The sequence below is a fragment of the Geotrypetes seraphini genome, chromosome 11 (genome assembly GCF_902459505.1).
Source record: "Geotrypetes seraphini chromosome 11, aGeoSer1.1, whole genome shotgun sequence".
NCBI lineage: Eukaryota > Metazoa > Chordata > Amphibia > Gymnophiona > Dermophiidae > Geotrypetes > Geotrypetes seraphini.
This window is the reverse complement of record NC_047094.1, coordinates 15288936-15306544: the sequence shown is the minus strand read 5'-3', so window position 1 is coordinate 15306544 and position 17609 is coordinate 15288936. Positions and strand designations below refer to the sequence as shown.

General features: G+C 45.8%; 1 protein-coding gene across 5 annotated transcripts in view; it reads right to left on the bottom strand.

Annotated features, from left to right (window-relative positions):
- Positions 1–16213: 16213 nt before the first annotated feature.
- CARD11 (caspase recruitment domain family member 11) overlaps positions 16214–17609 on the bottom strand; it is a 163007-nt gene continuing 161611 nt past the window's right edge. For all 5 annotated transcript variants that reach the window (XM_033914550.1, XM_033914549.1, XM_033914546.1 and 2 more), the window contains one exon: positions 16214–17250. In XM_033914550.1, coding sequence (XP_033770441.1) covers positions 17046–17250 — 205 coding nt within the window. In that variant the 3' untranslated portion in view covers positions 16214–17045. The remainder of the gene's footprint in view (positions 17251–17609) is intronic.

Sequence of the window (17609 nt, the reverse complement as noted above, 5' to 3'; positions counted from 1 at the left end):
GCACTTACAATATCCTGTTTCTTAGCAAAGCGTTTCCCACGCAATGGCTGCTTCGCTTTAGGAATCAGATCGAAGTCACAGGTAGGATTACCAGACGTCTGGATTTCCCCAGACATGTCTGGGTTTTGAAAAGAAATTGCCTCGGGAGGGGGGTATCTGTGCATGCGCAGATGCGATGCAGTGACAGCATGCATGCGAGTGATGTCATCGCCTCACATCCCGCGAATGCGTGGATGCCTTTCTGCCCGATGAACAGACAACGGGGGCGGGGCTGGGGCAGAGCTGGGGCAAAACAGGGCGGGGATGGTGGGACTGGGCGGGCCTGGGGGGCGGGTCTAGGGGGGCCAGATGTAAAATCTGGTAACCCTAGTCACCATGAACCGATCGGGAGAATAGGCAATCAAGGCTCAGGCAATTGAGAGCGATCTCAAGGGGGAAAGTGTGGCACAGTGGTTAAAGCTACAGCCTCCGCACCCTGGGGTTGTGGGTTCAAACCCACCCTGCTCCTTGTGACCCTGGGCAAGTCACTTAATCTCCCCATTGCCTCAGGTACATTAGATTGATTGTGAGCCTGCCGGAACAGATGGAAAAATGCTTGAGTACCTGAATAAATTCATGTAAACATTTCTGAGCTCTCCTGGGAGAATAGTATAGAAAACGGAATAAATAAATAGTGTGAGAAGTTTCAGCCTCATAACCAGAGCTGGTATTGTGACATCATAATGCCTCATTCCACCAATAACAGCCAACCTCATCAGTGATGTCACAATGGCTGGATTGTCCTAGATTCGGCTCACTTTGACTACATTTTGATTTCTAGAGTGGTGCAGTGGTTAAAGCTACAGCCTCAGCGCCCTGAGTTTGTGGTTTTAAACTCATGCTACTCCTTGTGACCTTGGGCAAGCCACTTAATCCCCTCATTGCCGCAGGTACATTAGATAGATTGTGAGCCCTCCAGGGCAGACAGGGAAAAATGCTTGAGTACCTGAATAAATTCATGTAAACCCTTCTGAGCTCTCCTGGGAGAATAGTATAGAAAACGGAATAAATAAATAGTGTGACAAGTTTCAGCCTCATAACCAGAGCTGGTATTGTGACATCATAATGCCTCATTCCACCAATAAGAGCCAACCTCATCAGTGATGTCACAATGGCTGGATTGTCCTAGATTCGGCTCACTTTGACTACATTTTGATTTCTAGAGTGGTGCAGTGGTTAAAGCTACAGCCTCAGCGCCCTGAGTTTGTGGTTTTAAACTCATGCTACTCCTTGTGACCTTGGGTAAGCCACTTAATCCCCCCATTGCCGCAGGTAGATTGTGAGCCCTCCAGGGCAGACAGGGAAAAATGCTTGAGTATCTGAATAAATTCATGTAAACCCTTCTGAGTTCCCCTGGGAGATGGCATAGAAAATTGATTGACTGGATGACACACAAGAACACCTTGACTGTCTGTCATGTGCCAAAATGATCATGAACTTCTTCGGTGATGGATTTTTTTCCAACCCTGCGTTTCCATGGTTTGCCAGAATGATGCCATTCATTCAACTGTCGTTTCAGTTCAGGTTCGTAAGCTCATGCCCGTGTTTCATCAATTGAATGATATGATTCAGCATGTCGCTTCCTTCTCAGGAAATCTCTTCAGACTAATATGACATGTCTCATAGCGAGTCCACTTCTGTATCTCATTTAAGAACTGTGGCACCCACTTTGCAGCAAGCTTGAGCATTTTTAAGTCCTGCCATAAAATTCGGCACACCGTCGACGCAGGAATACTTGTGCGCTGGGCTAATTCTCTCATAGTCCAGCTCCTGTCATCAATTAGGCACCGCTCGATCACAGCCGGCAATAAATCTTTGCGAGTGGACACAGAACGTCCATCGCGATGCAGGCCGGCAGTAGAAACTCTACCCACCTAGCCACTGTTAGATTCGGCAGAACACGATCACCCAATGCTTCTTGCAGCTCCGCATGGCATTCCCGTACATTTTTCCTGCCGAGAACTGATATCTTAACGTAGGAGCGTTGTTCGACGTTCAGGACTGACATTACCCTCTGCTGTCCCAAAAGATTGACATTAGGGGGTGTGATCAAGTCCAGACTGCTGCACTCTTCTGTCCTCTAGTGGCAACCTTAAGAAGTATAGTTAGAGGGGTACTATACAGGACAAAATGTCTTAAGTAAAGTATCACTTACAGGTCACGGACCTGGGGGACTGCCGCTGGTGCAGACTGCTGGGCACGATGGACCTATGGTCTGACTCATCAGAGGCATAAGAACTTATGTTAAGTACATTTCACACACTTTCAAATATATATTAGATTTCCAGTGTTGGCGGTTTGTTGAGAGAAAAGAAAACCCCAGTTACCATGACTTATGAATTGACCCTCATAATAAATAAGTCACTTAACCCTCCCTTGTCCTAGGTACATAAAAATTACATTGTGAGGCCACTAGGGACAGAAAAAAAAAAACACCTGCATTTAATACATGTAAACCACTTTGGTTGTACCAGAGAAAGTTGTATGTCAAATCCAGGACCCTCCCATGGGAGATTGCAGCGATTTCAAAATATTGCTGCTAAGATAATCCTCTGTGAAAAAGGGCAACTTACAAGCTTCATTGGCTCCAGTTGACTTGCAAATTGTTTCTGTACTTTGACACTGGTCTTCAAATGTTTTCGTGAGATTAGACCTTGTGTGGTCTGATGTCTACTTTATTCTACCTCACAAAGAAATTCATTTGGCAGCAGTTAGAGGTCACTGTCAAGAGCAGCCTCTCAGTCTTGAAATAATCTGCCCGTTGAATACAAACAGAAAAAAAGTTGAAAATGTTTTTGTTGAATAATTATTGCAGAGGTTGTAGGCTGTAACTCCAGATGAGGTTTAGCTGTCTGAATGTGATGGGCTCTAATGGGTTTAGGATCGGACGAGATGCTGATTTCTATTGCTTTGATGAAAATAGGTGAATTATATTTTGTATGGAAGACTTTTATGTTTGGTAATTACAGGTTGTGTGCGGAAGATTTTATGCTTTGTAATTGCAGCTTTTATTGAGGATGGTTAATGGTGGTCTTGGTGTAATGTGCACGTAGTGATTTTAACGTAATGGTGTTTTTATTGGAACCCTGTTATTTTTTTGTTGTTGTTTTGAATTGTACACCACACAGATTCCAGTTGGATGCGGCACAGTCTGTAAGAATTTGTATTAAATTAAAGGAAATTACAGGAAAGCAAATGGGGAAAAAGCTGAATTGCTCTAGCTGTGCTTGTAGATATCAAACTCGTCTCCTTCACGTCATCCACCCCCCCCCCCCAACAGTATGAACGGGGTTTGGGGGTATGCTCACACAGCCAGACGCAATCACAAGCAGTAACTCAAAAGAAGAAAACCCTGCACCCTTGTTACTTCACAGGGACAAGTATACAGTAGCCCCTCCGAATCCGCGGATTCGGTTATTCACGATTGTTGCCCAGTGGTTTGTAAAAACAGAAGCGCTACATCCCGGACCTTTTCCAGACTTTACCTGGTGGTCCAGCAGCGACGCAAGGCAGGATCGATCGTCCTAAGCTCCTGCTCCGTGCAGAGCCGTCATCAAAATGGCTGCTGTGAGTTCCCGTTGTAGTCTCGAGACTGCAACGAGAACTCACAGCAGCTATTATGGCTTTCCCATACCAGGTGCTGCTGTTTTAAATACAGGTGTGTGCCGTTTCTCTCTGATTTTTTGGGGGGTGGAAGGGGTTCAGTGACCACTGGGGGAGAGTGGAGAGGTTATTACTTAATCATTCCAGTGGTCATATGGTCAGTTTGGGCACCTATTTAGCACATAGGCACTTTTAAAACAGGTCTAGCTTACAACATCTAAGTTCTGTCCAGGACGTCTTGGGAAAAGTTAAATTATTACTGCAAGTCTAAGCCTGCCCAATGCCCGCCCATAATATACTTCCACCACGACCCCTGCCCCCCTCCTTTTGGAGACACAGTGGCTAGGACACCTCCCAAGATGTCCAGAAAAACGTTTTAAAAAATCTGCACTTGGAGGCCCTGGCGACAAGGACATCCAAGTGCCAATTTATGAACGTCTTAGTGTTTTGAGCATGCTCCTAATAGTCAGTTTTCAAAGGGGCCAATTTGAAATTGACCCCTTGGTAATTAATTGGTGATGATCTGTTCTCTCCTTTAGATAACATTTACAGCCAAATCTAGATGCAGTGGAATGAATCTGGCAGGTTCCACTCTGCAAGATCGGAAATTGAAAATTATATGGTCTGTTAGGCTGAGCTCAACATAGCATAGAAAAAAAAACGAATTCACTTCCTTCTTTCACAGTCTGCTTTCCACATTATAGTTCAGATGCATATGAACCAGCTCCGGGCTCCCTGTAGGTCTGCCACTGTCGGGGCCTTTCAAAGAATGACAGAGGTCCTGACCAGAACAAATCAGGAAGGCCCAGAGGCCTGGAACTCATCATTTAAAAAAGAAAGAAAGAAAGAAATATAGAAGCAGTCAAGGCAAATTTCTATCTGTAAAAGAATGAGCTCATTATGGGAGAGTCCTGTGGTGGGATCTCCAAGGGGGGTGCTATTTGGTAAGGGGTATATGGTCAAGGGAGATGTCTCAGAAAGCTTGTATGGTGGGTCATGATGTATCATGCAATATTGGTTGCAGACAGAACCTCCTAGTTTTTGGCATTGAAGGAACCAATTACATCGTGTACTTTTATTTGAGGTTTGGGAGGTTCGTCGATCTCCGAGACAAATTTGGCTCTTTATGAAAATTTGGGACCCTTGTATTCAAAAACTTTCACCTAGAGCACAAAGTTTGATTCTTAATTAATTATATTGAAGCTTTTGATGCCTTCATGGTATCCCAACACCTGGCTGTCTTTGTCACCTTCCATCCGGGGAGGGAGGGGGGAATGGGAAGGAGGAAGGGGGCGAAAGGGAAGGGGGGAAGAGGGGACTAGGGTTTGTCATGTAAAAATGTTTGGAGAAATGATAGTATTTAATAGAATATATGGTTTGGAATTTTCAAAATGTGTGAAATCATTTGTAATGAATATCTGTAAGTATTATATAAATGTATATTTACTTTATTCCTTCAATAATAATGATAGAACATAAAGAATATCATTTATTATTTTTCATTCAAATACCAAATTCAAGATTACCAGATTATCTTAAAGGTAATTCTATTCTAATTCCGTTGAGATCAGTTTGGAGTAAAATTCTGAAACTATGGGAATATCTATCTAATATAACAGATCTTTTACCAATTCAGGGAAATGGAGATTTTTCCCCAGGTATGACAAATGGTACTTTTAGATTATGGGTAAATAAAGAGGTTAGATTTATAGCTCAGATTTTGAATGATTCTGGAAAAATAAGAAGTTTTCCAGATATTTCTTTAACAGTGGGTAGCGGTCCAGGATCATTATTTGGATCTATGCAATTAGCACATTATATTAGTAAAATACGAAGAGGGGGAATTTCATTGGGTGTTCATGAAAGATTTTTCAATTTTTTTAATCAAAGTAATGATATTCCAATTTCTGTACCTTTATTAAATAAATGGTGGTGGTGTTTAATTCCAAATAGAACATATGATACTATTATACAAAAATGATGTGATGAATTAGGGATGCAGATTTCTCTACAAGATTTTAGTCAAGCTATTTATCGTATATCCAAAATTGTTAAAGAGTGTTGCATAGGGCTTATTTCTCACAAGTACAAGCATTTCATGCAGGTCTAGTAAATTCTCCTATTTGTATCAAATGTGAGAAAGACCCAAATACTTTATCTCATGCATTGTGGCAATGTCCTCTTATTAAATCATTTTGGTCTGCCATCTTATTATTTTTAGGTGCTTTATGGAATATTCAATTAGTGGAATCTGTAAGGGGGGGGGTAATATTTAGTAAAGCTGCTGCTTGTGGGGGGTTTGGATTAGAAAGAAATATTTTATTTCAGAAGGCAAGCATGATTGGTCATAAATGTATTCTAGAATATTGGTTACAGAAAGATCCTCCTAGTTTTTGGCATTGGAGGAACCAATTCCATCCGTTAATTTTATTTGAGGTCTGGGAGGTTCGTAAATTTCCTAGAAGAACTAGGTATTTCTTGAAAATTTGGAATCCATATATTCAAAATCTTTCCCATAGAGCTCGTAGTATGATTCTTAATGTTTTATTTTGAGGAATAAGAAACTTTCATTACTTCTTAACACTTTGTAATATGTGTCATCTTTCATTAAGGGGGTAGGGAGGGAATTTGTTTGATAATAATAATAGTTGGAATTTCTTGAATTGTATATTTATATAATTAATTTATTACATTGTTATATTTTAAAAATTTGGGGGATGTGTAGGGGAGGGAAAGGGATGGGTGACAAAGGTATAGGGGGTATATATGGTATTATGTACACGTAATATAGAAAATATATTTTGGAGAAATGATAAAATTATTTATGTAATATTTGAGCTTTGAATTTAATTGTAATGAGCATATATTGTATAATTGTATATTTGATTGATTTCTTCAATAAAATGTTTCAACATAAAGAATGGAAACTTGTTTATAATTAAGGAAAAATCCAGTAGCTGAATTAGAGGCATAGCTATCAAAATGGGCTCCCACTAGGATGGGTTACTTGACCACTAACTATGCTATTTTAACACGGGTCCCATTTTATGCAGTGTGACCTAGTTACTACTAACTAGGGTTAGGGTTACCAGATGTCTGGATTTCCCCAGACGGCTTTTCAAAACTCGGCACTTTGTCCGATTGGAAAATCTGGCAACCCTAACTAGGGTTAATGGTAAAACAAAACATCTTAGCAGTAGGCCACGTTCGGGGCTTGATTAAAGTGTAGGCCCAGTAGGCACGTACGTGCCTCGGTCCTTAGGAGGTCAGAGGGGCCTGATGCACTGCTATCTGTGCTCATTATCCCTGGAGGGGGAGAAGACCATCAATATCTCCCCACTCGCAACACACTGCTGCAGTGGGTAAAACCAAAGAAAAAGACTTTTGCAGGGCCGCACTGTTCAAGTTTGCGGCTGGCGGCCTTGCCCCCCTCTAATATCATTCCCTATTCCAGAGCAGGGCCAGCAGCCACAAACTTGGAACAGTGCGACTGCGGCTACCAGATGTCTGGATTTACCTGGACGGCTTTTCAAAACCCGACACTTTGTCTGTAATTCGGACGTTCTTAAACCAGGGACTGCCTGTATTGTAGGATCAAATGAGAGGCTGCTGAAAAGTTCTCAGCCCCAACAAACAAAGTTGGGGATAGTCTCCATTGAGACATTGCGGTCCCGAGCTGGAAGCTTTACAAAACCTGGACAAAGTGCCGGGTTTTGAAAAACCATCCAGACATGTCCTCCATAAAGAGAGCATGTCCAGGTAAATCCGGACGTCTGGTAACTCGAGAGCTGACATACGAATTTGAGGTTGAGGGGTGGTAGATTCAAGAGCAATGTTAGGAAATTCTACTTTACGGAGAGGGTGGTCGATGCCTGGAATGTGCTCCCGAGAGAGGTGGTGGAGAGGAAAACGGTGATGGAGTTCAAAGAAGCGTGGGTTGAACACAGAGGATCTAGAATTAGAAAATAATCTAATATAATAAAATGCTAGGCCGCGCATGCGCACTCCCATCTGCATGCATCCGTTTTCCGTGAGATGTAGGGCACCTTAGGTAGGAGTGCGCATGCGCGCTTACGTCACCAGCCGCCGATGCCTCCACAAGCCGGGACCGCAGCCAGCCGCCGATCTCCGTTCCTCCAGCGGGCCAGTGTCTCGGAGGAGAGGGATCGCGGCCGCTCAACGCCCCCACCGAGGAGCCCAGTAACTTTCTGCCCCGGATCGGGACCCGAGTCCTTTGCCGCCCCCCTATTCCCTTACCGCGGGCCCAACTGGCGATTCAAGCAGCGTGTGCAGCAGTCTGCACACGCTGCTTCGGGCCCTTCTACTGCCCTGATTTGCTCTGCCGCGTCTCTGATGATGTCATCAGTGACATGCCAGAGTAAATCAGGCCAGTAGAAGGACCCGAAGCAGCATGTGAAGACTGCTGCACACGCTGGAATCGCCAGGTTCGTAGTCTGTACCGTGGGAAGGGAAAGGGGGGTAGAGGAAACGCTAATGCTGCTGCAGGGAATTGGTGTGGGGGGAGGGAATGCTGCTTTGGACAGACAGACAGAGGGAGGAAGGGAGACAGAAAGAAAGAAAAGAAGAAAGACACAGGGGCAGGGAGATACACAGAAAGACAAAGGGGGCCAGGGACAGAGACAGAAAGAAAGAAAGACAGCGGGAGTCGCGTCAGGAGAGGGCGGGATGCGGCAGAGGGAACTTTTCCAATGGGTGCAACTGGGCGGCTGTCAGGAACCTCTGATCAGGGGCAGAGCAAGGTAAGTGTATCATAGGGATAAGAAGGAGGGGGGGGGAAAGGAAGGGACGCTTACTGCTGGACAGGGGGAAATGGAAAGAGGTGCTGATGGACAGGGGGGGTGAAGAAAAAGGAACAGAGGCCTAATGTTGGACAGGGGGAGAAGGAAAGAGGTGCTGCTGGACAGGGGGGAGGTAAAACAAAGGGAGAAGGGCTGCTGCTGCATAAGGAGAGCAGTGAAGGGGTGGTGGTGGACACAGGGGAGGTAAAAGGAAGGGAGAATGGACAGGGGGAGCAGGCAAGGGGTGGTAGTGGACAGCCAAGAAAAAAAAAAAAAGACAGAAAGAGAGAAAGCGGCTAAGGAGAGAGAGAGAAAGAAATAAAGACAGACACACACACATATATTCTAGCACCCGTTAATGTAACGGGCTATAAGACTAGTAGTAAATATTGAAGTAAGGCCAGAACTGGGCAGACTTGCACGGACTGTATCTGTATATGGCCGTTTGGGGGAGGATGGGCTGGAGAGGGCTTCAATGGCTGGGAGAGTATAGATGGGGCTGGAGTGAGCTCTGACAGAGACTTCAGTAGTTGGAGCCCAAGCACAGTTCCGGGTAGAGCTTTAGATTCTTGCCCAGAAATAGCTAAGAAGAAAAAATTTAAATTGAATCAGGTTGCGCAGACTGGATGGACCATTTGGGTCTTTATCTGCCGTCATGTTACTATAATACCAGACCCCTTTATGATATAGCTGGGAGTGAGCTATTGTTCCAGAGCAATACGAATAGCACAGTTTCATCACAAACCGTGTTTTTCTTATATCCTGAGACTGGCTAACCTGTGGTTCTTAGACACCACAGATTGGTCACTTCTGCAGGGAATTAAGATGTGGCAAAAGGTGGCATTTTACCGTAGCTTAATAAATAGGGTTGCCAGATTTTCAAAGCGGAATATCCGGACCTCCTAGACCTGCCCCCCAGTTCCACCCATCCCTGCCCTGTAATGCCCTAATCCCGCCCCCAGACCCATCCTAACCACCCCCCCTCCACCTCCTCAAATCGTGTTGGTCAAGAAGGAAATCTGCGCACATGAATGCACATGACGTCATCGCGTGGCATCCGCGCATGCGCGGATTTCCTTCTTGACCGACACGATTTGAGGAGGCTTTTCAAAACCTGGACAAAGCGCCGGGTTTTGAAAAGCCGGCCGGACCCCGGGACTGGATGTCTGGTAACCCTATTAATAAACATCCCCGTTAGAGAGGAAAACTCTTTTCTCTGTCAGTCTTGATAGTTAATAAAGTTAAATGACATCTGATCAGGCAGCAAAGCAGACCACAGAGCTGCCGATTTTTACCCTCAGACCATTTAAACGCTGCTCTTCTCTTGTGCAACTTTTTTTTAAATTCCAGTAACTGATGACAAACTTCAGCATCAGAGGAACAGAAAGAGAAAGTAGAGGGGCGGAGGCGGGCGGGAGGAGGGGGAGGGGGGGTTAACCACAAACAAGCCCAGGCCAGGGAAACTTCCTGTTTTTCTGAACTTGCCTTACTGTTGGTGTTTTAAAGGAAAGATGTCACAAACTGCAGAGCATGAGCATAAAAAAAATCTTCTTCCTTTTGTTCATGACCTGGATTTTCTTTCCAGTATTTTAATTATTTTCTTCTGCATTAATTGCAGCAATAAATAAAAATATACAGCGAGAAAATAACAAAACGGCAGACGCAGAGTCTGGAAATCCCTTGGCACACTGCATGCTGCGTTCTCAGAGATCACAGTGCTGAGGAAAGCCATAGGCCGCAGCGTCAATATTTGAGAATGATTGGAGCGCCAAACACAGCAGAGCGTGTGGTGCAGTGGTTAAAGCTACAGCCTCAGCACCCTGAGGTTGTGGGTTCAAACCCACGCTGCTCCTTGTGACCCTGGGCAAGTCACTTAATCCCCTCATTGCCCCAGATACATTAGGTAGATTGTGAGCCCGCCAGGACAGACAGGGAAAAATGCTTGAGTACCTGAATAAATTCATGTAAACCATTCTGAGCTCCCTTGGGAGAAAAGTATAGAAAATTGAATGATAAATAGTGTGAAACATTTCAGCCTCTGATAACCAGAGCTGGTATTGTGACATCATAATACCTCATTCCACCAATAAGAGCCAACCTCATCAGTGATGTCACAATGGCTTGACTGTCCCTTACTTGGCTCACTTTTACCACAGTTTGATTTCTAGAATGGCGCAGTGGTTAAAGCTACAGCCTCAGCACCCTGAGGTTATGGGTTCAAACCCTACGCTGCTCCTTGTGACCCTGGGCTGCTCCCCAAACCAGGTGAGTGCTGCTTCCTTTACCGTACTTCTTCGTGCTTTGTCCGGGTCACTGTGATGCACCCATTATCTCGTTGCCGATGACAGTTCTCTCCAGAATACTCGGATCTTCTTCATACCATCTCAGGAACTGGGTCGCAACCTGCACATGCCGTTGCCTGTGTAGATCAGTAAGCTCTTTGGGAACCCGTCGTGCGCAGACTTTCCTGCATCCCAAGCCATCAAGCATTATGGCCAATGCAGATCCACAGCTGATATCCAAATCTGCAGCCAACCGAGACACGATTATCTATCAATCTTCTCTAATCAAGGCATCCGCCCTGTCCATGTGGTCTCTCGTGTGGGCGATGATCTTCGTCGGCTACACCTGTTCTTCCCACTTTAAACCTTTTCGTCCACTCATAAACATTTCATCGATTCATGGTGCTATATCCATACTGCGTCAATATCCGATGGTGAAGTTCCACAGCTTTCACTTCCCCTGCCCAAAGAAAGCACACTACTGTACGTTGTTCTTCGATGGTGCAATCTTGCAACAGAGCGTCCATGTTTCTGACCTCTTGGCTGCCACACGACTAAAGGCCGAGCGCTGCACTGTGCGTGGATGAACTGTCCAGCAGGCAATGTACGAGTGCATACGTTGCATTTCGCTAGCTCTGTTCCGGTTATCGCGTAATTTAACAACTGCCTTTAATTTAATGAGTATCGGTAGTGGTTAGCAAGTGCTAACAAGTTTGCACGTGCTGACGCGCTTAACACCTTTTCATAAATCCTCACTATATGTAAAAGTTTCAAGTTTATTTCATTGACAAAGCCATCTGAGCAATTCACAATCTAATCAGTTACTCGTAAGTATTTTTCCTTCCCTTTCTGTCTCGGCAGGCTCACCCTATAGTACCTGGGACAACAGAGGGTTACGTGGCTTGCCCAGGGTCACAAGAGCGGCACTGGGATCGAACCCACAATGGCATGATAAACACCATGAAGTAGGATAATGAAAAATAAAAGCAAAAATCTTAATAATAACGACAGAAAAGAAATGGGATATGAGATTAATATCAACAAAGGACAGCAGGATGGAAACATCTAGAAAAAAAAATTGAGTGGGTTAGACCAGTGTTCTTCAACCACCGGTCCATGGACCAGTGCCAGCCCACAGAAATTTCCTACCTGTCCACAGGGTCAGCACGTGCATCAGGCCCAAAACAGTGTTCTTCAACCGCCGGTCCACGGTGCGATCGATGCGGCGTTATCTTCGAGCCAGCTCCTGCTTCCTCACTGATTCAGTGCACAAAGCCACGGGCAGCGGCTCCTACGGGCATCCTGCGCCTGAACCGGAAGCCTTCTCTCTGACGTTGCAACGTCAGAGGGAAGGCTTCCAGATGAGGCACGGGACGTGCAAGGTGTAATTAGTACTATTAGGGGGGGCGGGGTCTGGGGTGGACATTGGGTAGAGATGGGCGGGGTCTGGCCCACGACTTAGCCCAGTGTCCTTCAACCGCTGGTCCACGGACCGACGCCGGTCCACAGAATAATTCTTTTATTTCTGCCGGTCCATAGGTGTAAAAAGGTTGAAAAACACTGGGTTAGACAAGAATGTAAAAAAAAAAAAAAATTGGAGGTGAGAAGAATTGTATAAAAATGAAAAATGAAAGTGGGATCAGAAAGAAACGATACCAGAGGATAAAGGGTGAGAATAAAATAACATGACATACAAATGTTTGAAAATGTTATTAAAAAATATATTGCCTTAGAGGGCAATTTGCAGACCAGAAATACGAGACAGCGGAGGCTTTAGGGCTATTCAAGCCTTGGACAAGAAAAGAGAATCACTTGGGACTGCTTAGAGGCTTAAATTAGATGACTTATGAGCAAGTCAAGACATTTTTTATTTCAATTTCACTGTAGCCTAGTCATGAAATCGCATTGATAGCTGTACCATGAATCTTAATATTCTTTGGGGGAATTAAGTAAATATTTGAGTGTTAAAATTCAAATGCAGCCACTACGTTGCAAAATCTCTACCTAAGAGGTAAAGCTCTGGGTAGTTCTCTAGTTTGTTCCCCTCTCCCGCCACCCTCTCCCCCCAAAAAAAGCCCCCACTGATCCTGGGGTTAGTATAGACAGAATGAAGAGTGTTTCGCTTCGTTCATGCGTTTCCCCCCCTCGGGTTTTAGCGCCGGCAGCGGCGGTAATTGCTCCAATGCTCATAGGAATTCTATGAGTGTCGAAGCAGTTACTGCCTCTGCCGGCGCTAAAACCCACGCCAAGCGTTATTAAAGGGTGGGGTTTTTTTTTTTTGTTTGGTTGTTCAGATGCTTTATTTTTCAGTAAGATTTCTAATAAAATATGTTTTCCTTGGTCAGTGTTTTGCTGCCCAGGTAGCCGTAATGTTTCTGGGAGAAACGTGGAGGCTTTGTAGGTTGCAAGAAGGGAGTGTTACGTCCAGGTCTGCAATGCCCAGACAACAAAGGCAGAAAAATAATTTTGGTTTAGAGATTTTGAATATTGGCTTTGAGAATATGAAGGCACAGTCTCTCTTCTGTTTCCTAGTTTGCATAGCCTAACAGGAAATGCCTTTCTCCTATTTCTCCAGGGCTGTCCTGCACGAAAAGTCTGGCTTTTGGGGGCTTCCCACGTCAATGTTTGCATGCTAATGTTTTTAATTTGCATTTGGTGAGGGTCTATGTTTTGCATGCATGACCACGGTGGAGGATTGATCGAGCATCCCAGTTTCTCTTGCACTATAACCACTGTGGAGGGTGTTTTAGGAAATGCAGGGTATGTTACCGGAAATGTTATCTAAAGGGGTTCATACTGAGGTTGAGTCTTCCTAACCTGTACAGCAGGGGACACTCGAAGTTACATGGAAATACTTTTAAAACCAATAGGAGGAAATTTTTTTTTCACTCAGAGAATAGTTAAGCTCTGGAACACTTTGCCAAAGGATGTGGTAAGAGCGGATAGCGTAGCTGGTTTTAAGAAAGGTTTGGACAAGTTCCTGGAGGAAAAGTCCATAGTCTGTTATTGAGAAAGACATGAGGGAAGCCACTGCTTGCCCTGGATCGGTAGCATGGAATATTGCTACACCTTGGGTTTTGGCCAGGTACTAGTGACCTGGATTGGCCACCGTGAGAACGGGCTACTGGGCTTGATGGACCATGGGTCTGACCCAGTATGCCTATTCTTATGTTCTTAGTTGTGCCGAAATATACTGGTGAGGAGAATCATCCACGCCGGCTGACTGCCTATGGGACGTACCTCTTGCAGCAAGAGGCACGTCCTGTAGACGTCAGCAGGCGCAGATGACTCTCCTCCTGGCCAGTGTCTCTCCTCCTCTCCCCTGCACCTCCCGGGTCCCTCCACTGAAGCAGTTGCGGCCAGATGGGCCTCTGCGCATGCTGCGGACGGTGACACGATGATGTCACGCATGCGCGTGACATCATCACATCAACGTCCCCACACTTCCGGGTGCCTCCGGCCAGGGCACTGGATTTAGTGTGCCGCTGGCCGGAAAGCTTGTGAGACACTGTCGTACAGAGTCACAGTCTGTGCCTTGCTGCCCATTATACCCACCTTCCCACCAAGTTTCCTCCTTTCTTATTGTTCCAACTCTCTGGAATTCATTACCAGAGAATCTGGTGAAAGCAGTTAGCTTAGCAGGATTTACAAAAAAGTTTAGATAAATTTCCCAAATGAAAAGCCCATAAGCCATTATTACAATGGACTTGGGAACATCCACTGCTTATTTCTAGGATAAGCAATATAAAATCTGGTTTACTCTTTTCGGATCTTGCCAGGAACTTGTGATCTGGGGACTACTGTTGGAAACAGGATATTGGGTTTGATGGACCTTTGGTTTTTCCCAGTATGGCAGCTCTTATCTTCTCTTTGGGGATTGGTACAAAACCAACAAGTTGAATACACTAGTTACCAAGTAAATATTTTAAGTGTAGTGTAGTATCCACTGTATGGAGCGCGATTGAGGGGGTGCTAGTGTCCTGCACGCACTTGTCGGGGCGCAATCGTCCTGCGCACATTTGACCGGTCACGCTGGAAAATTTAAAAGGTACGGGGAAAGGAGAGTGTGCGAGCGGCAGGGGTGTCGGGATGCAGCGGGGGAGGGGGGGGCGGCACTTACCCTTGCTACGCCACTGATCAGAGCCACAGGCTTGGCGGGATTTCTTGGCCTTTTTTCACAATCTAAGTTTTGTATCTGGGACAATGAAGAGTTCTGGCGACTTGTCCAGAATCACAGGGAGCTGCAGTGGGAACTGAACCCAGTTTCTTAGACCACTGCATCAACCCTTAAGTTACTCCTCCACTCCTATGCAGGTAGGGTTGCCATATTTTCTTCCGCCAAACCCCGGACATTTAACCCCGCCCCCTTCCTCCCCAGCCCTGCCCCGCCTGCAGCCCCGCTCACACAGCCTCCTCTCTTCCCCGACGAGCTCCCGCCGCGCCTTGAGGGCCTGGAGCATGTTTCATCCGCGCAAGCTCAGAGGCCCTCCAGATGCGGTGGGAGCTTGTCGGGGCTTTCCAAAACCCGGACAAAAGCCGGGTTTTGGAAAGTGCGTCCAGGAGCCCGATGGTCCCCTAAAAAGAGGACATGTCCGGATCTTTCCAGGCATCTGGCAACCCTATATGCAGGGAGCACTACCCTTCTTCTCTGGAAATTGTTAAATTATGCAGTGTGCAAGGGACTCTCCCTAGGGGAGGGAAGGGGCCATAATTTAGAAGAATCAACCTCCTGGTTATAGTAATTGGCTGGGAATTTCTTGCCCAGAATTCCAGTTTCTAGCTGCCCCACAGCTGTGCTCCGTCTGCCTCAAATCACCCTCTTTGCAAACAGAAACAATCATGACAGGGGAACTCCATCCTGCAAACCTGCCATAAGGCGCATTAGGTACTTGGCTTCGCCTCATGCCTCATTAGGCCCCAAAATGTGGGTTTACTGTATCTGAGGATCTCCTAGCACACCTAATTAACACCATACACCTGGCAGGCACAGATGGCATTTCAGAACGAGCGCGTCTCCGAGACGCCACAGCAGAGCTGGAAGTCCAAAAATGCTACCAGCTCAAAAACCTTTCTTAAGCACATAAGCAATGCCTCTGCTGGGTCAGACCAGAGGTCCATCACGCCCAGCAGTCCGCTCACGCGGCGGCCCATCAAGTCTAGGAGCTGTATAGTAATCCTCTACTTATATCCCTCTATCCCCTTTTCCTTCAGGAAATCATCTAATCCTTTCTTGAACCCCAATACCGTACTCTGACCCATCACACCCTGTGGCAAAACAGCCTGAATTATTGCTGAAAGCCAAGGGGGTGGGGGTGGGGGGGGAATAGCATCGTGGACCTGAGGGTGGGAATGGGTAGGAATCGGATAAAGGAAGAAACATTCATATCTCCCACATGATAAATAAAATATAACAGGAGCAGATACTCCAAGCAATATGTGTCGCTTTTGATTAATGACTGCTACCCCCCCACTGGTGAACACGGAACAGCATTAAATTAAATCAGATTTTAAAACAATAGAAATCTGGCATTCTAATACAGGCATGTACCATTGGAATACTTCTTTTTAAACAAGTACACACATACGCACACATGCACACACACGCACACACACCTGAGAACTGGTGCTAGTTTGGCCAGTCAGAGAACTGTGGTGATCCGCTGAACCTCAAACTGCATTAATCAGACAGGCTGTATTAGCCTGCATGTGTCTCTTCCCTGATTTTCTTTTCGTCAGGACTGTTTTATTAGGGTAAGGGGGTTCGGGCTTATGTGCATAATAAATTAGCTGCCCTTAAATCCTCTGTGGACGTCTTTGCAGCAAGAGAACTGGCTTTTGAGATCTGAGATCTGACTGTTTTCCTAGCTGAGCTCCGGGAAGACTCTCCAGTGCAAAACCTTTCAATCCAATCCCCACGTAACATTGTCTTTTAAACTAGTGTTTGAAACTGGTTTGGATGAAACAGGAGTGCTACATTCTCAAGAGTTTTAAAATCCGGAGTCCAAATCTGGAGTTCAAGAAAGTCCAAAAGTCCCGGTCATCACTGACAAAGTCTGGAGAGGTCCAGGCCTCTGTTTCCAACAGGCCTAGAAGCCTGAGTGAGCACCTCAGGCCTCTGTTTCCAACAGGCCTTGAAGCCTGAGTGAGCACCTCAGGCCTCTGTTTCCAACAGGCCTTGAAGCCTGAGTGAGCACCTCAGGCCTCTGTTTCCAACAGGCCTTGAAGCCTGAGTGAGCACCTCGGGCCTCTGTTTCCAACAGGCCTAGAAGCCTGAGTGAGCACCCCAGTCAGACCAGGCGCCATTCTCTTGTTTACTTGGTTTTCACAGTTGGTCTTCATCTATCCAAATGGTTTTTCGTTGCTCCTCTACGATTCTTTCCTTGATGATTCTGATGAGATCCTCTATGCTGCTCCATGACTCCACTTCCACGGAAGCGTAAAGGCACGGCAGGGCCTCCAGTTCTTTCTCCTTCAGACGGCACATGCGTAAGAACTCCTCCTCACTCTCTGGTTTGTTCAACAGCCTCCTGTATCAGGAGATAGCAAATACATTTATGAAAGAGGCTACTGCTTTTACCCTTACTGGCCAGATAATTCACCAGTCGCATGGCTTATTTTCATTAGTTGATATCGCTGAGATATACTGATATAGGGTTACCAGATATCCCCGTACATGTCCTCCTTTTGAGGACACGTCTGGAGATCCGGGCGGCTTTTCAAACTTCGGCACTTTGTCCGGATTTTGAAAAGCTAATGGCAATGAGCGACGTCGGGGCGGCATTCGTGCGTGCGCAGATGCAACACGGTGACGTCAAGCGCATGACGTCATCGTATCACACCAGTGCATGGGCGGATGCCTTCCGATGTTGCTCGTGCAGGTTGAGGG